We start from the raw sequence: 20,748 nt of genomic DNA, 5'->3' as shown, positions 1-20,748 counted from the left end.
CATATTGATTCAAGTTATATATACATTATTAAATCCTCACCTCAACTAGTGTAGTTACTGTCAACATAGAAAGATGTTACAGAACTATAGTCTATATGCTGTACTTTCATCCCCGTGACTAATTTATATTCTGATTGAGATTTTGTGCTTCTTCATCCCTTTCACCTACTTCACCCCCCTCCTTCCTCCGCCAGCCCCTTCCCCATGGTAACACTTCTCAGTGTCTATGAGTCAACTGCTTATCACAGTTTAGCTTTTGACACAAACAATGTGATCAGGACTGCTGATCTTTGAGGGGTTGGACAACTCAATAAAACAAGAATAAACATTGAACTACTGTCCAAGAACAATATAAAGAGTAACAGACAAAATAAATAAATAAATAAAGAGTAACAGACAAAATGGTACACACATCTTTTAGTTACTGAATAAATGGCAGCACTAAATAAGCGTCAGAAGCTAGGACTTGGTATCTATGATCATTTGATACGGCATTCAGATAAGTAGTTTTGTATTAGACTGGTAATAGTTTCCATAGAGAAAGGACTGGTGACAATTTTTTACACAAATCACTTTTTAATGCTTTATTTTATTATTTTAGGCACCTGGATGAAAGTACAACTTTAAGGAAAAATTTTTTTCTACTTTTACAAAATGGGTCCAATATCTACTCTCTAGACATTTCATTATGTCTTTTAATTTTTACCATTCACAAGATACACACCAATATTCAGCAGAGATAGGGCCATTTCTGATATCACTCGCTTTTAATCCAAGACAAACAATTTGGTTCTGTGTGTCCTTCAAACCCTGTTCATTTTGCAGGGTAAAGCTGGCTTTGTTGAATAAATGCATGCAAGCAACTACCTGGTTAGGGCAAAGCATCGAGTTCAAGCAAGGATCCTGTAATCTGATACTATCACTGTTGTTCTCTCTTGCAGTCCTAAATAGGTTTCATAACCTTATTATTTCCTAGCCCCTCAATGTGACAGGTTTTGTTTCTGGCACTCTTTATTACCATTAATTAATGTTCTTGGAGAAAATTAATCAATCCTTCTTGGAGACTGTTAGGTTGGTTTAGTTTTCTATTTCCCAGTTGTTAAGTCACTGTGGGAGCTATTCCAGGACTATATCCTTAATTTTAAAGGACTTTTAAGCCTGTTTTCCCTACCGGTTTTCTTTCCTCTCTCCGACTCTCCCACCGCCTTTTCTTTTCTTTTTTTTTCTTTTACTTGGTTCTTTCTAGCTGAAGCTGAGGGGGATTTAAATTCCAACCCGGAACTCGGTATCGCCCGCCTTGAATGCCGGGAGTCGTAGTTTCAGTGACTCCCTCCTCACCGCCTTTCACGCATACTCCTCCACAGTGAAAAACTACAACGCCCAGAATGAGCCTTTGGGGCGTGCACGCTCCTATGCACATGCGCCCTGAGGACGCAGAATTTGAATCGGCGGCGTTGTTATTGACGCCATATTGGGGCCAGCGGCGGGTGGAAGAGTCCTGCGGTGGAGGGGGAGGCGGCCGGACGTCTGTGCTTGAGCTCCCGCCGCAGCCAGCACCTCGCAATCCCTTTGCATCGACCGCCGCTCTCGGCTTTTGGCCCTGCCCGGGCGTATCAGGAGCCGCGTTCCGGCCTCACCCGTCCCAGACCTGGTACCGACTTCGAAGGGAGAGGGTCTCAGCGCAGGGGCGCCTCAGCCGCCGCGCAGAGCTCGAACGGACGGCGGGGGCGGCAGAGCCTCTCCCGGGGGAGCCGCACCTGAGGAGACGGCGGAGTCCCCGGACGCGGCTGGTGTGAGCGGCCGCTACCGCTCCTCCAGCCCCCGCCGGGCCGGGCCGCTGCCCCTCCGCCGAGGCGGCGGCGGCGGCTCTCCCCCCGTTGCCGTCGCTCCACCACCGCCTTTCTCTCCTGAGCCCGTCGGCTAGGCTCTCCTCGAGTCCCGAGTCCTCCCCTCACCCTCCCCGGCCTCGCCCGAGCCTGGCGCCGCGGCTGCCAGGGCCATGGCGTGCGGAGCCACTCTGAAAAGGACTCTGGAATTCGACCCGCTGCTGAGCCCTGCGTCGCCGAAGCGGAGGCGATGTGCGCCATTGTCGGCGCCCACCTCAGCGGCCGCCTCCCCGTCGTCAGCGGCCGCGGCCACCGCCGCCTCCTTCTCGGCCGCCGCCGCCTCGCCGCAGAAGTATCTCCGCATGGAGCCGTCCCCCTTCGGCGACGTCTCCTCCCGCCTCACCACAGGTGGGACGGGGCGGGAGAACCGGGGTCCCGGGGCGCGGACGGCGGGGGTGGGGTGGGGGGGTCCCGGCCTGCGCCGCTCGCGGAGTAGTCGGGCGACCTCATTCTGTGAGCCCCTCCAGCCTTGGAGACACAATAGAAATGCCCTGATGTCTGGGGGTGGGGTGGGGGGATCGGGAGGTGAGGTGGGCCGGGGCCGTGCCTCGCCGGGTATTGTGGGGAAGAGGAAGGTCCTTTTCTTTGGGCTGAATGACTGGAATTGAGTGTTTCCGTAGTCCGGAGAGCCCCAGCGGAAATGATCAGAAAAAGCGATATTATTCATAAATTTAGGCGAGAGAAGGGTCACATTTCACCCGAATCTCAAAGTCTGACTCCCAGAATCGATTGGTTGCAGCGATTAACTCTGGGACTGGGTGGCTCGAGGCGAGGTGGCAGCCCCTGCCTGCCCCAGTCGAGACGGGCGATTTTAGAACCGAGGCGATAGGGGGTGGGGAGGGATGTCACTGGGGCGAGATCTAGGCCTGTCATTAATCACCCACAAGAACGCCACTTTGGCTGAGTCAAGACCTGTTTCCCTAGCAGGGTCAACAACAAAGAAAATGCTCTTCCCGAGTACTGTAACATGATCACGCTATACGTCTAGACCTTGAGAAACTTGAACTTTTAATGAAAAGCAAATTGTATGGACAATTGGGGCTGACTACTTGCTTTTATTTGGAAGTGCTTTACTTCTGTTTAACACAGTATGTTGGGAGAAAACAGCCTAGGTCTTGAGAATAATACATCGAAGACAGCCCACGATTCCAAGAGATTTAAGATTATTTTTGCTTTTCATCTTGAAACATTTCCTGAAAGTCACTGTGAGGAAATACCTCTTGGCTGCTTTGTACTGCATTTGTTGTGTGTGCCGTTTTTTCTGTACTTTGAAAATCCTTGTGTGCCCCTGGCACAGTCCTAGGATAGGTTTTTCTGGACTAGTAGTGTAAATGTGTTTCCTTTGTGTATGTAGCATGCAAAGGTTTCGTGTGTGCGCCTTTGGTAATAATGTGACCTGTAGACAAAGCCTTTTCATAGCTTGATATAAATGTTTCCTTATCATTACCTTAAAAAAACAATGGGCAGTGTATACCTCTATAGTTGGTGACTGCCATTTGGAATTGACTGACTTCTGTTATTTTCAGACCAGATTTTAAAGTATCTGTCCCCAAGTATATGGGGAGACCCTCAAATGCCTAGGTTACCATTTTTGCTATTAAATATTTGATCTAAATTAAGGATATACTATTTCAGAGTTGTAGCGAGTTTTCAGAGGAATTCCCCTCATTTTATTTAATGACCATACCTAAACTGTCTTCTGTATAAAGGCATTCGTTGCCTTATTGTTAGGTTTTACATTTAAAAAGAAACAGTGTTAAGGAGCTCCTGGTAGTTAACATTATTTTCAGAGTTGGTCTTTTTAAGTGAAATGGTTATTGAAAATTGAAATGATACTGTGGAATCTGTATTTAACAACTATAAGACCTTTTAAAAATAGCCCTCTCCTAACAGTAAATTTCAGTGTACGGGGTGAATTTATACAGTGCTGGGTTTGGGAGTTAAAGTGTATTTCAATGCCAGAACAGTCTTGAGCATATATGGTAAACCAGACAGGATCTATAACATTTGTATTAACTTTTAAAGGGAACTTAGAATTGTGTCCTTTGCAGATTTGTCATTTCATTGATAAATTTGTAGCTTTGGCTAATGAACTTGGCTCTACATCATCTCAAATTTCAGTTAAGTGAATTATAATAGCAAAATGACAGGAATTACTGAAATTGTTTAAGGCTGCTGATTCAAATTCACATTTTCCAAAATATTGCTATGTCTTCTGTTCTTGAAGGTGTTTTTGACATCTACTCTGGAAGTTTAATATATCCTGAACTCCGAATTCACACTCTAATTTTTATCAGTCTGCTAAAAGTTAATTTAGCTATTTCAGCTAATTTAAATATTAACATAAAATGTTGACTTGAAGAAAGGCAGTAAAAATGCTAACATTTTGAATTGCTTAAATTTACTTTTTGCTGTAATTTTGAATGGCATTCTATACATAATTTAATTTGGCTTTTTGTTTACGTGGCTAGTTTTGTGCATGCCCCTGTGTGGTTGCTGTAGTAATGTTATAATGGGAGCTGCAGTGTTGTGCAGGTATCAAAGAGCTTCCTGGTTTCATGTCATTGGACTTGGAAATAATTTTCCCAAATTCCTAGTTTTTTTGTTTTTTTTTAACAGTTGTGATTCTTAAACTTTACAGGAGGGAGTGTCCATATAGCCTTAGCTTGAAGTAATTAGGTCTGGGAAATGGAAAGTGACTTAACAAATTGACTGGGACTTTGCTGTAATGCTGTGTTTTCATTTCTGAGTTCAAATAGAATTTAAGCAAGTTAGAACTAGAGTACTGAAGTGGATTTTTTTTTTCAGAGCATGTGTATAATTTGTAGTTATTGTATCATTTTTCTTCACTGGGTATTTAAATAGTGTCTTCTGATACATAGGTGAAGGCCCGTTGCAGCTGTGCTGGTAGTTGCAGGAACTTGGACACCTGTTTTAAACCCTAGTTTATAGTCATCCTAGGAAAGGGATTCCAAAATTTGACTGGACGACTATTACTTAAATCTATATTTTTCAGAGTTGCAGCTTAATATAAGAAAAAGCAAAGGGCTGACCAACGTTTTATGAACACAGCCATGCTCATTTTCTCTTTCTCTTTTCAAGTACTGATCCTGCAGGATACAACAGCACAGCTGAGTAGTTGCGACAGACTATTTTCCCAAAGCTTGAATATTTACTGTCTGGTCCATTACGGAAAAGGTTTGCCTACCTCTGGTCTAGGGTGTTAGCAGTGAAGTTTATAATACCCCCCTGGAAGTGGAAAAGGAAAGGTGAATGATGAGTGGAGATAGGGGTGGAAGGGAAGCATTGCCTGTTTGGGAAAGTAAATGCTTCTACTAGAAGCATCAGTACTTATCCTAGTTAGTTGAAAACAGATTCAAAGTTTTCTGTCCTTGATTGGTTTTGAAACAGCTCAGAATATTACCATTTAGCCAAAAGATTGTTATAACATTCCGGAGAACAAAATTATTTTGATAAAACCAAAATGTTACGTAACATTACAATGAAGTGTTAGTCAAATCCAACACCTTGTTTATCTTAATTGTGTAATGAATGGATGAGTGATCTGGTAAGGAGATCTGGATGTCAACTGTTCCTAAGTTTGCTGGGCATTTTAAAGACCGTTTATATGGTGGTGTTACCATTGCTCTACTGTGCCTTAGGAATTGATTTAGATGAGGAGTTAAATTCCTTTATAAGAACTCATTGTATTTGCTGGAAACTTGCCATGAAAAATGGAAATTGCAGCTTGTGAATGGGAAAGGTTTACAGGAACTTAGATTGTTCAGTAGACATTGAGGCATGCCTGCAAACAGAGACACCAGCTGGCTTAAATGAAGTATAAATGGATCTAGGCAATGGAGGAGGCAGCATTTCACTTCAGATGTCATTTATATTGAGCCAGAAATGTTTCTAATATTTTGTGGTTATTTAGACAGCTGTTAAGTTGCTTCTAGTTTCTCAGTGTATTTGACAAATAAACTGCTTTTAATGGTCTTTGTACTTTGGATTTCAGACATGGTATTTTATTTAGGACCACATATGTAGCTGCAGTTATTTCAGTTCTTTGAATTATGCATTTAAGAATCCTGTAAGTTTATGGCCATTAAAAGCAGAGCATTGTATTCAGTATTGAGCTTTTATTTTATCTGAGTTTTTTTTACTTGAAATACAGTTGATACACAATATTATGTTGGTTTTAGGCGAGCTGTTGTTTTCAAAGTAAAAAAACAAAGCCTAAGTTGAGCACAGAAACATAATGGGTATAAACATGGCTAGATCAGAAAGGCTAGCCCTTCTTTAGGTATAGATGCTGCTAACATGGTTGCCACAGAGACATAATCTGAGATGTAAAAGAGAATAATAAATTCCGTCAGTTCTTCAGTGGCTTATAGGAAAACCAATATACTGTGTATTTCTCAGGTAGGTGTTTTCCTCAGTGCTTAGATAGACCCAGGAAGACACGGTGCTCGAGGTGGTTTTGTTTTGAAGGGTTTGAGAGATTCAGTGGAAGTGCCGAGCTTTGCATATTTTTCCTATTTGAAAAGAGACTCGATTCTCTCTCCACTTCAAGAAGAATGCAGAACTACAGCATGGGTTTAGTGTTGGTCCCAGCATTCTTCATGTTAACCTTGTGCTAGTACTGTTGACTCACAGAAGGTTCTCTACATATGTAAAACTTTAGTGAATTTCTTGCCTTTGAGAAGACTACCTGCTTTCAAAAAAGTATTAAGGAGGGAATACTTTTTCAAGCCTATATGAACCAGTCTGGCATCTATCTGCTGTGATAAATATGTTTTACAAATGAGTTTAGTTAAAAAGATTCATCTTTAATTTTATTGCTGAGTGTAGGGATTCTAGAACTCAGCTTACTAATGTTTCTCAACTTTCTAAACATATCTGAGAAATGTGATCTGTCAGTGGCAGTCTTGTAGCAAAGACTTGTTAGTAGGAATGCCGCCCTGGATTTTGAGGGGGTAGGGTGGGTCATATAGGACTTGAATAATTTGAAAGTAACCCCAAAGCTATTTTTATCTGCCATACCTTCCCGTATAGTTAATGTCTTACCACAAATAGTTTTAAGGTACTGAATTTATTTGTTGAGTTAATCAAGCCTTGTCATTTTCCAAGTTTAAAAAGGTAATACCAGTTCTACCCTCATTCTGTATTTTTCTTTGTAGACTGTTTTTGGACAATGATAGCCCCAATATGTGACAAGATATTTTCTTTTAAATGTATGATTCAAACAAATGAGTAGCAAAATGAAATACAGCAATTAAAGATTTGAACAATTCTTTTTCTGAGGCACTTGAAATATACTTAAGAGTAGTCATTCCCTCATCCTCCTGGACAGTGATGGTAAAGATGGATTATGTACATTAAAATATTTAAAATGACCCTATTTACAAGGATTTTACCATTTTCAGAATTTACTAATTTGAAGAAACATTTTAAAGGTTTTATATGATTTTTAGGAGAAAATATTTTTGCAGTGTGATATTGATCTTTCATTACTATAAAGAAATTGAGTTACTTAAGTTGAAGTAGATTTCTTATGTGAAGAGAAGATACTGCTGCTGTATTGAGCAGGGAGAGAATCCTTGCAGGTAAATTAAAATTCTGGTGTATGTTACGGTGTCGGCTTTGATCAGAATTTTGCCGTGTGCCAGGTTGTGTAATATTTCTTGTGAAGGTAGGCTTTTTGTGGTGATGGTGTGGTTTTTAGCCTTCCAATTCTAGGAAAACAGCTCATAATAAACTTTTAGTTTCTCTTGGAATATAACTTACTTTCTTCCCTTTAAAAATCATTAAGTCATTAGTTTTTGTCAAAAATGGCATAGGCTGGTCATTCTTTGCACCATTTTAATTTTATTAAAAATTGTAATCTTTCTGCTAATTTTTCTGTTTGACTTTTAAATTTCAGGATCTGTTCATGTACTTGTTTCTCCAGCATTATTAACATCTGAATATTTTAAAAGTCATTTGTTCAGGCTTTTATGAACTTCATTTGAGTTCAAGACACTATGCTGATTGGGTAAAAGACAGTCTCTCAAGGGGCTGACAGAGCTGCCACTGCTGATACTTTATTAGCTAGCTAAACTTAAGTAAACATAGTATAATTTTATGATTTATCAGTATATCTATTTTAATTCCTTGTGGACATTTACCACAACATTATTTTCACCTTATTTGCAGCATAAGTATTGAAATTGGTTTCTGATTAAATCACACTTTCAGTACTTTTGAAACTTTTAAAGAAAAGGTAGTTTTGTTTTTAAGGTGAGTGATGAGACTTGTTTATTGGACATTTCTGAAATGGTCTCAGTCCATGATGTTCTGATTTTGGTTTAGCATTCATTTTCATTTCTGCTGATGTTAATTCTTAGAAAACTCCCTCCAAAATCAAACTATAGGGAAAGGTTGGAAGGAGGGACCTGGAAAGGTTGATTTTCTTTCTTTGTTTGAAAAATAAGAAAATATTGTTGATCTAACAGTTGAACATAATGTAGAGTGGAATTTGAAAGATCACATAAAGCCGAATTTTTAAACATTTCTGTCTTTGAACTTTGCCTTTAATTGTTACAGAGGATTGCCTCATTTCTAATGCTAAAATATAATTCTCTGTGAGAACTTACTTAAGTAGTGTAATTGGTTAAAAGTATGGGGTTTTTTTGATTGCTGGGACTCAGCTGGGAAACGTGATACTCAGTGTGTCAGCCATCCATGGCCCAAGGTGAAAGTACATTATCAGAGACTGACACTGTAATCAGTCCTGTGTGGGTGGCAGTGCTGACCTACCAATTTAGAAGAATTCCTCACTTTGAAAACACCAGTAGAGCATTCTTTTTAGAGAAAGATGCCTGTCCTAAGAGGAAGCAGTTTATGGAGACTCTTGAAGCCCCTCTTACATAAATACCTGAATGTAACGTGAAGATTGCTTATCATTATTCTGTTGTAGTCAGTGTTAGCAGTTTCAAAGCTTAGATAGATGAGAGTTATGCTCCGTTTTGGTTACTACCCTCTTAACAGTAACAAAATTTCAGGGTATGAAGTATCAGTATAATTCATGGTAGTAATCTCTCTATTCTGACATCGTTTTTTTTGTTGTTGTTGTTTTGGGATCATTAATATACAATTACATGAGCAACATTGTGGTTACTAGATTCCTCCCATTATCAAGTCCCCACCACATGCCCCATTACAGTCTGACATCCTGTTTTTTAAAAATCAGCTTTCCTTGTGATTTATTGTAACTTCAGGTACTTCTGGAGTATCAGCTCAGTGTAGCAATACAGTACTGGAGAGGGCACTAGGTGTTGAGAGTTTAAGCCCAGAGATCATGCTTGGCTCTGCCACGTTCCAGCTGTGTGACCTTTTCAGAGACACTGAAGCAAAGTCTCTTATATTCCTCATCTATAAAGTTATGCACATTATAGTAGTATCTGCCTCCTAGGGTGGTTGTGAGGATTGGGAATATTTCCTGTTGCTGAGTGCTGGAAGTCACAATAGGGTAACCTTTTAAATGGGACTTTTTATATCATAACCCAGCAATCCTGCCATTTCAGTGAATAAACATGCCCTTCTACTTCACAGAAAAATAGAAACTATCAAGTGGCAGCTTCTACATTTTTCCCCAGTATCAACATTCCAACATGTGTGCCTATGCTGTTTTCCATTTAGTATCATTGAGGAAGATTAAGTGAGATAATTAAGGCACTTCACACAGTGAGGGAAGGAGCCCCCTTCATGGCAAAGGAAACCTATCCTCTGATTAGTTTTCTCTCTCAACCAGATCCTTGCTTTTGCCTTTAAATATTGTTAAGCCTCCCATTATCAAGTAAATAAAACCTAATTATTTTCCTTCAGCAGTCATCCAGATTCCTCCCCTTCAAAACCAAATTCAGATAGCCTTCAGATAGTCACTTTGCTTCTGTTTCTTCAGTTCTCAACTTAACTCCTAGCGTATTTGTCTTAGTCAGGTCTTGTCAAGTCCCCAGCGACTTCCATGGCAAACAGTCAGCTCTCATCTTGACATTTCTTACAGCATCATACTGCTGACCCACTCCCTTCTGTTTTGGGGGAAATGTCAGTTTTTCCCCTCTGAAAAGACTTTCTTCCAAGAAGACTTCTGCTGCTCTGTCTTCATCTGGCCATCAGACTAAGGAGTGAGTTCTAGGCACAACTCCACTCCTATCTAGCGTAATAACTTCCTGAACAATCACATGCATGTTCCAGACTTTAGTTGACAGTTGACTATTCCTCTCAGTTCCCACCATGGTGAACTTGGACCTTTTTTTGACAGATCTTCTCAGTAGCCACACCTCCCCCAGGAAGTCAGAATTTCTCTGAAGTCTGTTGACATTTAAATATTCACAGCCAGTTTGCAAAATAAACAAAAGATCTCTGTGGGTTTCCAATCAGTGCTTTCTGGAGTGAGAGGTAGTCTTGATTGCTCCTTTAAAGCAGACTAATAGAAAAGCAAATGCATTTGTTCACTACCAATCACATAATGAAAATGAATGTGATATTTTAAGAATGGTGTGTTAGGAAAGAAAGAATCTTTATCTATATTAATGTCATGTTATGGATCTCCTTGAGCAGGTCTAATCAAGTTTAAATTGATTTACAGACTATTTTCCTGCTAGGTAAATCTAACTTAGAACTGCAAAAACAGTGCAACTGAGGGTAGCAAAAAATTTAGATCACCTTAAATATTTTTGTACTTGTTTGTAATCTCTGCTGTTAACTGCTTACCTTCTCCCTTCCATTCCCCCATATGTCCAGTAATAAACCAATTGCTTTTCTTTTTAATTGCCACAATAGCGGAGCTTTTATTTTAAGCTAGGGAAAGAGACTTAAATGCCCATAGTTGTAGGCTAGTGATACAAGTGAGTCAGGTAAGCTCGGTGGAGACTAGTAAATTCCAGCCTTGCTACTGACCTCCTGCATCACCTGGAAATGTATTAGAAATTCAGAATCTCAGGCTCCATTCTGAAGAGTCTACATTTTAACAAAATCCTGAGGTGGTTTGTGTGTGCATTAATGTTCTGAAAGTACTTAACTCATAAGAACTCATGCCCAAAAGATAGCAGCAGCACTGTTCAGCTGAATTTTGCCCATAGTCCAGTTTTCCCCTCCTACGGCAGCCAGAAATTGGACTTTAAATTTAATGTGAACCACCAAACTTTTAAATGTTGGTCTCAAATTCATACTTCTTTATGAAAAGAAAGTATTCATGTCAGGATGGCTCAATTTCCCCTTTCTCTTCCCCATTTACTGCATTTTCTTGTTTTTATTACTCCTAGCTTGTGAACTACTACTTAAGAGAGAGTTGCAGATAGTGTAAAGAACTATCAGGGGCTGTCATATCTCTTTAGAATCTATAGAAGTAGATGTATGAAACTCCTTGAATAGAAGGAGGAGCCACTTGCTGATTTAGTGTTATTGAACTTGAATTAGTGACTCCCATTGTACAGTTAATTTGTAAAACTTAGATCTGCAGGGTTTTTAATAAGTTGTATCATTATTTCAAGTAAGTAATCATTGGCTATTACAGTACCAGTGAAATAATGAAGTTTGACCTATAATGATTATGGTTTTTCTTCCTCTTGTAGGAGATAAATGAATGCCTCTTAGTACAGTAAAATATAACAAATTTGCTTTTAAAATACTGTAGGTAATACCCTGTTTATGTAATTCTGTGCAGCTATATTATGTTTTATTAGGATTTGTGCTAATCCAAATAGAATTTAAAAGTGTAGATGTAACTTGACAATAGTGTTAAAATTTAGTTCTAGGTCCCTCTGAGATAGCATTGTTAAACATGATCTAAAAATGGCAAGAACTAATACTTTTAGTTAGATGGCTCTTGGCTGCAAGATATTGCCCTTAAGGTTCCTTGAAGGAGAACATAACTGTTTTTTAGCTTCTGAACAGATGATCCTGGGAAAACAGTCAATTTACAAAGGTTGGTCTCCATAAGAACTCTTAATTGTGTTTTAATTTATAAAATAGACAGGGCAATGTCTGGTATATAGTTCAGAGCTCTAGATTTGGTCTGTTAATTTGGAACAGTTCAGTCTTAATGGCAACTGCAGGTTTTCTGTTAATTGTGTACAGGTTTTCCATTTTATTTGTGTTCCTCCCTAGAACTGACAAGACTCTCAAGATTTGTTTTTTAATCCTATTGCTTGAGTTACTTGTCTAGATGAACTTTCATCTAGATGAACAACTTTTTTTCAAAGATACTCCATAGAGAACTTGGCATGTAAGGTGATACAAAATGTCTCATATACTTTAACTCAAAACTGTATATTATATCAGACATTAAGGTTTCATGATGCCAGAAGGGAAACAGTAAATATGCACAGGTCTGGAGCGAAAGTTTAGTTTCACATACCACTGGTTTTTAAATATCTTCTGGACTCTAGAAAGATACTTGATTCTTCCCTCTCCCCAGTTTTGTCATTATCCTTTAAACACGTTTTAGTTGTTTCTAATTCCATGTTCCTCCCTTTGCTCTCAGTTCCAACTTGATGCTGTTTCTCATACCCTGACCAACGTATTTTTTTATCCCATCATCTGCTTTTTCCTGCTTTTATTGTTCCACCTTATTCATTTCTTTCTTAAATAATTGGTGGCAACTAAGAAGAGTAAAATCATTTGGTTACAGTAGGCTTAATGTTGCCACAAGCCAGACTTATTCTTTTCATGTTTATTTAGGTTTTTTGTTTTGTAAATATTCCAAAGGAATGAGTGCTGGCTCATTGATAATCTCCTACATGTTAAGGAGGGGAATTTTATTAGCAATCTCAATGACATTTAGATTTGGGAATGAAAATGCCATTACTAATGGGATTTGCTTAGTACTTTCACTTAACCTAGTACAGTAAAAGAAAGGCTTAAGCGTATTTTATGGTAAAAGTAATGTAGTTTTTAGGATTTTGAAAAGAGACATACAACCATTTGTAGCAGATAGTCATGAAGATAACTATGTATAATTTTGCTGTAAGTGATATGCTGCAAATTCAGTTTGTTTCATAATTCATAAACCAAATATGAAGGTTGCATGATTAAAACTAGAATGTGAAACTGATAATGTGAGGCTTTGACTTTTTCTTTAATTGACTGTAAATTGTGTTGGCAACACAATGTCAGATGTTCATGTACTTGAAATAAAATGTCACATGTTAGTTTGATAAGAGATGGCTAGATATAAGTAAAGTCTAGACATAGATAATTTATATCAAAGGCCATTGTTCAACTGCAATGGAAGCAGTTTAAGTCAGTTAAATATTTAGATAGAATTTTAAATGTGAGCTGTGGAGTACTGAATCTGGGGGGATTTCTTGAGTTAATCAGCTTCAGAACTTCGTATACCTCTGAACTGAGATAAACTGGGCTTCAGGCTTATATTTAGCTGCCTGTTACTTGTGCTTCTGAGATCTTGGTCCTGTTAACTTGGACCATTCACTACATAATATCGCTGATCACGTTACCAGTAATTAGAGCATCTGAGGGCACAGCGAGTCTTAGATGACATAGTTGCATCAGACTAGATGTAAAAAAGCAGTGCTGGCAATAACATTTAAAATTCTTCAGCTCATTAATTGACAACATCTCAAGTGTTGATAAAGATGTGGAGCAGCTGGAACTCTCAATTGCTGGTGGAAATGCAGAGTGGTACAGTTACTCAAAAATGGTGTGGCAGTTTCTTACAAAGGAAAACCATGCACCTACCTTACCTGTCAGGCCATCCTGTCCCACTTGTTGTAGGTATTTATCGAAGTGAAATGAAAATTTGTCCACCCATAAACTTGTACTTGCATATTCATAATAGCCCCATATTGGAAGCAGTCCAAATGCCCATTAAAATGAGAATGGGTAAGTTTTTTTGTGTGTGTACACTACTCATTAATAAGGAAGGAGTTACTGATGCATGCAACATCATGTATACATCAAGAAAGCATTTTTCTGAGTGAAAGATGCAAAAATCTACACTTTCACTTAAATTTTAGAAAAGGCAAAACTGTATAGTGATAGTAGATGGTGAAGGTGGTTAATAGGAACATCAGAAAATTTGGGGGAGTGATAAAGTTTTTTATTACGGTTTTGATGGTTCCAAGACTATGCATGAACTTGTCAGAACTCATCAAATTGTACATTTAAATTGGTGAATTCATTTGTAAATTATACCTTTAAATTCCTTAGCTAGTTACATGGCTGTCTCTTAAGTATAGAGATTTACAAAGCTAAATTTTAAAAAGTTTAACCATACCTTAATCCTAGGCTAGATCTTGTTTGAGAATATCAAGTGAACAGATTGAGTTTGTTACAACTCTTCTTTTGGTTCATCTTCGTTGGGCTTTGGTTGATTTTGTGAAGCAAAGGGAAAACTCAGGTAATCTGAGCACAGGAGTGTGAGTTCAACGAGTAAGTCAAAATGTTACGGTCAAGTTATTTGAAGTCACAATGCAAGTAAACTTTAGGATGCTTTGGCATTTTTGATCAGGGTCATGGTAGCTTTGAACAAAAAGTGATAAAACAGTGAAGACTGCTATCTGTCAGAGTTCAAAACATTACTTTTAAAACCTTGTGGAATATTGCTACCGAGAGAGTTCTGTTGTTAATAAGGATGTATGCTTGTCCTGGTTGGTGTAGGATGTTGGCTAATTCTGTTGAACACCTCTGGAATCTTAGGAAACCCATTTATATCAAGGTGCTAAACTGCTCAAATAGACAGGATTTTATTTCACACTGGTAACTTTAAAATTACAAACTGTATTTCAAATATAAAAGGACTGAAAATTAACATGTTTAATATAAACATGTTAACATTTGAAAAATGTTAAGTACAGCTAAAGCATGCCTCACACAGTCATCTTGAATTTTACCATTCTGATTGTGTGGTTTTCTGCTTTACCTGCACATTTATGTCTATGTAAACAACTTTGTTTACACACCAAATTTACATATATGGGAGCTTCACTGAATATATCTTTTGTAAGTTTTTTAAAATAATGAAATTGGCAGAATCTAAAATGTTTAAGGAACTGATTGGTGTCCTCTTGGAGTCTTATCTCACAAAACCCCTAAATTCTTATTAGGCAAACAATATAAAATGAGAAAAAAGGCATGAGAATTAAGTATAAACCTAAGAAGAAAGGTTTGTTCTCACCTTACTATAAATCTCTAGTCTTCAGTTTGTGTTTTCAGTTCATTTTTAAATTAATGCTCATTGTAGAATTGATTGTTAAAGTTGTACTCCATTATACTTATGAGTCATTTTATTGCCTGTTAGTTGTCACCTTAACTTAATTTTTGTTTTATTAATCCCAAGCCAAAACAAAATTAACTTTTTGTGATGTAGTTTCACATGGATAGCCTACTGATTTAGGACCGTTGTGAGAAAGTTTGAAGGGTGTGGAAACAGGAAGGGATTTTCTGGAGAGGGTCAATGGTAAGTATTTTGAATTAGAAATCTTTCTGAAGTGAGTCATACTGGCCTAAAGGTTGTTTGATACAACTTTACCTGTTTTGATGGTTGTGGTTGAAGATCATGCACTGTGGTATAAGTGGTTTTTACTGAATACCTGTTATGTACCACTTGTTGGGTGGATTTTTATCCCCAAGATTTATAACATTGCTGTTTATTCTGTAATAGTTGTATGTTCTGTTGAGTTTAATAATAATGGCCATGACCATTTATTGCAAGATAATTTCTTAGGTCCATCCACTCTCATTTTGCTGACCTTCTGTCACTTGTCACTGGTGTGTGCTTATATGTATACAAAGTCCTCCCTTCTAATTATTTATGGTCTTGGAAAAGCCCGTTACACTGTATGTGCAATGAATAAATAATAAATAAATAAATGACATTTGGGTCTGGGACTCTTAAGAATCTGAGGGAAGTACTTGTTTTTGTTCATAAGACTCCCTATCTTTACATGTAATGAAAAACATTCAAATACCTTTTGTGTGTGTGTGTGTGTGTGTGTGTGCTCAAAAAGAATGGTATTGTGGAAGAGTTGGATTCCAGGTGGTAGTGTATAATATATGTGCTGTTTCTGAATGGGTGCCCCATTAATGTTAAAACTAATTCCCTCCAGAACATTAGTTTTCTGGATATTGTTTGAAGAGATTATTTTCAGTAGATTAGTTCTACTAAATAACTGTTGGAAATCCAACATTTTTTTTAACTTGAAAGGTTTTATCTTGCCAAACTTTAACTTTTCTTTATTTTAGAACAAATTCTGTACAACATAAAACAAGAGTATAAACGCATGCAGAAAAGAAGACATTTAGAAACTACTTTTCAACAGTCAGATCCATGTTGTACTTCTGATACACAGTCACATGCATTTCTCCTCAGTGGACCAGCTTCACCAGGTAATAATAAACTTAGTAAGTGGACAGAAATGTTATTTATTTAGTATGGGAAAAGGTAATCCCTTTTTTAGTCATTCAAGCTATTTTTCCCCTTGATTTTTAAAATACATTTATGTAATACATGATCTCTTAAAAGTAGGTACAAAATAAATGTCACCTGTATTTGCACCACCCAGACAGCCACCTGTATATAATATCCCCTAAGTGGACTTCCCTATAAGTGTTGTAATATGTAGACTCTGTTAAAAACAATAATAATATACTGCTTCTCTGTTAGGTATAGATGTACCTTGCCATGGCTGAATGAATACTATGTCATTTTATGAATTTCCTATAATTACCTAACAATTAATGATAGATTATTAGATGCCATTTCTGCTACTACAGTATTTACAAAGATGTCTCTGTACCTATACCCTCACACACTTGTCCAGTTAAGATAAATTCCTAAAGGATTATTTTGATCCTATATTTACCTATAAATTTAATCCTCTCTTTACTTACCTTTTGTTGGAGGGAGTAGTTTGCAAATACACTTTTTTTTAAGGAAGAAAAATGAGGCCTACTTGAAGTGAAGGGAAGGTAAAGCTTTTTAGTGAAAAAGAGCCATTAAAGTAGCTCTTAGCTTTAGTAAAGTTCTCAGCAAAATAGTTTTCCTTGAGATAGTATTGCCTGTCCTCCTTACCTTCCCTGCCAGCCGGGATAGGAAAACCTGGAAATTTTAAAATATATTAAAAAGCTATAAAAAGTCAAAATTAGATTAGAAAACAAAATTGTCAAAAACAAATTTGGGGACCAGGTCCAAGTGGGTGAAACACGGTAAGAGGAGAGGTGAGGGGAAAGACTAGACTGTATTAGTAGGAAATCAAGGTAATCATCATTCAGTAGTCATTTTACTTAGAAGATCAATTAACTGGCAACCTCAACTGACAAAGCATAGAAATAAAGATAGTTATAGACTAAAGTAGTTACGGACTAAAGCTGGTATACTTTATTCTTGTGATGGACACAGTTCTAATAAGCATGGTTAGTTAACTGGTCCCAGCTTTGCAGGTTATAAAGAGCAAATGAAAAGAAGAATTGGGGGTCCCAGGGGCAGATGTACAGAGCAGGACAAACAACTGAGAGCAAATCTCTGTGTGTTTGTGTATAAAATACTTGCAGCAGTGTTACAATGGATGGCTGTCATAATCTTGAGCTTTCAGAAAGATTAATTTCAGATGTTACTTTTAAAGAAAGAATGATGATTTTGGAAAATCAAAGTGTCTTTAGTAGTAAGAAGAATGCATTCTGAAGAAATCTTATACATCACAGCAGCTGAGTTGCTGATCTTTAAGGACCCTGAACCATAAAATTTAATACTGAATATTAGGAATGTATTCTCAGTATTTTTACAAGTGGCCTCCTCGCTAGTATTATTAATTAAAAACAAAAAATGTAAGTTTTGTTTGTATCTTGTAGTTTACTCCACTTACTTTCAGACTTTTTCCCCTTAATATTTGACTGCATACATCTTGCTGTGTTTTTCCAGTGTCAGTTGATAGGGCTAAACCTTTTAACTGGGAAATACTGTGCTAAAAACTGATGCTTTCTATGATGGCTCTCAGTAAGGTGCTTTTTGTTGTTCATGCTATACATAGGGACTTCATCTGCAACATCCTCACCATTAAAAAAAGAACAGCCCTTATTCACTCTACGGCAAGTTGGGATGATTTGTGAACGTTTGTTGAAAGAACGTGAAGAGAAAGTTCGAGAAGAATATGAAGAAATATTGAACACAAAACTTGCAGGTATGAGATGAATTTATTTTAGCATCTCCTAGAAACTCACTGTAAGAAATGAATTATTTCTCATGTGTCTTCATGTCAGTTAAATTACCCTTTTAAAACACTGGTACAGATGTTTTTTAAGAACACAGAATTTCAGTTCAGTTCAGGAAAGGAACCTTCCTATATGTAGCTCATGGTCCTCCTTAATGACCCCATGAAGTAGTATTTGTTAGCCATACAGATCAGCAGCAGTATTAATGAACTAGACTTTTCTTTTGGTGCACCCTATGCTAAACACTGACTGGCTGTTTATGTCACTTTGATTGTGGATTTTGGTCTTTATATCTTTCATGATAATTTTGCTGTCAGTGTAGACATTTGAAATAATCTGGCACTGTATACATCCTTTTAGAGTATCAAATTGCAGTCTTGTTTTAATTAACCAAAAAATTTTTAGTAAAATCTGACAAAGTTCAGTAAATAAAATTTATTACATTTGGTGACTTAAACAGAATTTCCTCCTTGGTTTCTAAGCCACAGATTTTACCGGATACTGTAAACTGTTTGATTCTTAAGGAGTTAAATTAAGGTGCTAATATAGGCAAGAGAATTTGCTTAGTTATATAACATCATTTTCTGTGGCATCTGATTGGGTTACAGTTGGATGTTTTTGGGTAAATCGTAAAATTTTTCCTCTCATTGCAGTAAATTGCTATTCATAGATATTTAACAATAACCTTTCAGAGTAAAAAGATAACTTTATTTGAAGCCTTTTATTTTTAATAGGTTAGGAAATAAGCCCTACCGTGCATATAGACAAGATCATGTGATTTGGACTAAAATGTAGGTTTCATAAGTTCCATGCTCTTTCCATTTGATACACTATTATTACTTCTGAGGTTTAATGTCTGATTAGCCAACTAGAATTATTTCATTGTACAAGTTGAGTTTTTCAGTTTATCTGGCTTTAATATGTTAGTGCATTTTGCAGATCCTGTAATTGACACGAACCTTTATTTATAGAACAATATGATGCATTTGTGAAGTTTACGCATGATCAAATAATGCGACGATATGGAGAACAGCCTGCTAGTTGTAAGTATTTCATTTTTAAACTGAAAACAAGATAGTCTTGTAAGGAGAAGACATTTATCTTAATTATCTTTATACCTAGGAAGAGAATTTAACAAAATCATGGGGAAAAAGCCTGGAGGGAATCAACATCAAAACTTTACTGAGGCTTAATTTTGGTTACTTAAATAACTAGCAGTATTGGGGATGCAGGTCCCCAATTGGTATGTGTTTGAGTTTGACCTGGACTTTGCACTAATTTTCCTTTTCCTCCATCTTCAGATGTGTCATGAATCACGTTTTCTGCATTTGTGGGCTGCCTTGTTCCTTGTTGAGTTGTTGCAAGAGGTCCCAGTTATGATGTGCAGCAATGCCAATACCCCCGTGAAAACAGGTTATTTCAAGCTTTCGTCAGTGGCAACCACTCTTAGGCAGCAACTGGTTTTGGAAATTCCCCTGATGTCAATACCATCCGGATGTGGACTTTTGCTACCTGTATTAATGCCAGTGGCCTCATTTGCTGTATCATTACAATTTGGCTTCTTATAGTAATATGTTTGAAAAGGATTAAAGCTGGTATTCTAAGAACATGCCCTTTACTGGTTGTGTAAATAAAACTGTAGAATGACACTTCAGATGAAGTTAGTGTGATTTTAATTGTGCACTACAACCAAGCTGTAACCAGTTGTTAATAATTTAGAATGTAATCCCAGGATATTATTAAGCAAATAGCCTTACAGTGCTTCCTGTGAAATAGTGAAGGAGGAGGGCATTTCTGTATTCCAGGACTTCTTGGAGTTTCAGAATGGATTTGAATGGTTTTCTTTCTTTTTTGGGGTAGTTTTTATTTATTCTTTCAAGCCTTTTTACAAATATTTTTTGCTGCATTTTTTTCCTAGTGTATCATTGTTTTACTGCCCTTGTAGTACTGGAATTTAGTTGGAAGAATAAAACATTTCTAATCTGCTTTAATGTACAGGTGGATAGTATTGAATAAAGCCAGTGTTTTTAAATGTAAGCTTCTTCCAGGATTTGGTGAAGTTAATTTTCTGATAAGATTTTAAAATCAGTCTTCATATACCAAATAATCTAAGATTTGAGTGCTGTCTTCAAAAAACCGAATTCTGATTCCAAATTGCTTCTCTTAAAACTATGTGATAGAATGTTACATAATCAGTTTTGACAGCTGTAGAATTACCTTGAAGATACCAGTAGAATCCAAATTTGTTTTTTTAAGGATATATATATATATATATATACATGAAAGCATGATTTAACACATTTAAGTCACTTTCCATGCATGCTTTCCATTATTAATAAGGTGAGCAAAAATAAAAATACTAGTGAATTCTTTTGTAGAACTGTATGTTTCCACTAATTAAACCAATCATAAATGAACTGGGACATATATATTTATAACTGACCTAATTAGTGGAAGAAAGAAAGAAAAAGGATTTTTTCCCCTTTTTAATTGGTGATTATATTTTATCAATTCTTTGTTTAAAACAAGGCCAAAAAAATGGTACACTGTATAGGGCTTTCACAAATCCTCAGGTAATTCATTTGCCCATTATGTGTTTGGGAAACGTTGGTATAGCATAATGTGGCCATAAATAAGGTGGATAATTCTGCCT

The 20,748-nt window shown here is 37.2% G+C and overlaps 1 protein-coding gene across 1 annotated transcript; it reads left to right on the top strand.

Moving 5' to 3' along the window:
* Window positions 1-1,968: 1,968 nt before the first annotated feature.
* AKIRIN2 (akirin 2) lies at window positions 1,969-19,749 on the top strand. The gene is made up of 5 exons (XM_036912184.2): window positions 1,969-2,234; window positions 16,131-16,274; window positions 17,915-18,064; window positions 19,067-19,138; window positions 19,397-19,749. Exons 1-5 carry the CDS (start codon window positions 2,000-2,002, stop codon window positions 19,405-19,407), a joined length of 612 nt encoding a protein of 203 aa, XP_036768079.1. The 5' UTR covers window positions 1,969-1,999; the 3' UTR covers window positions 19,408-19,749.
* The last annotated feature ends 999 nt before the right edge of the window (window positions 19,750-20,748 follow it).

The sequence above is a fragment of the Manis pentadactyla genome, chromosome 12 (assembly GCF_030020395.1).
Source record: "Manis pentadactyla isolate mManPen7 chromosome 12, mManPen7.hap1, whole genome shotgun sequence".
Taxonomy (NCBI): domain Eukaryota; kingdom Metazoa; phylum Chordata; class Mammalia; order Pholidota; family Manidae; genus Manis; species Manis pentadactyla.
This window is presented reverse-complemented; position numbering and strand designations above follow the sequence as displayed.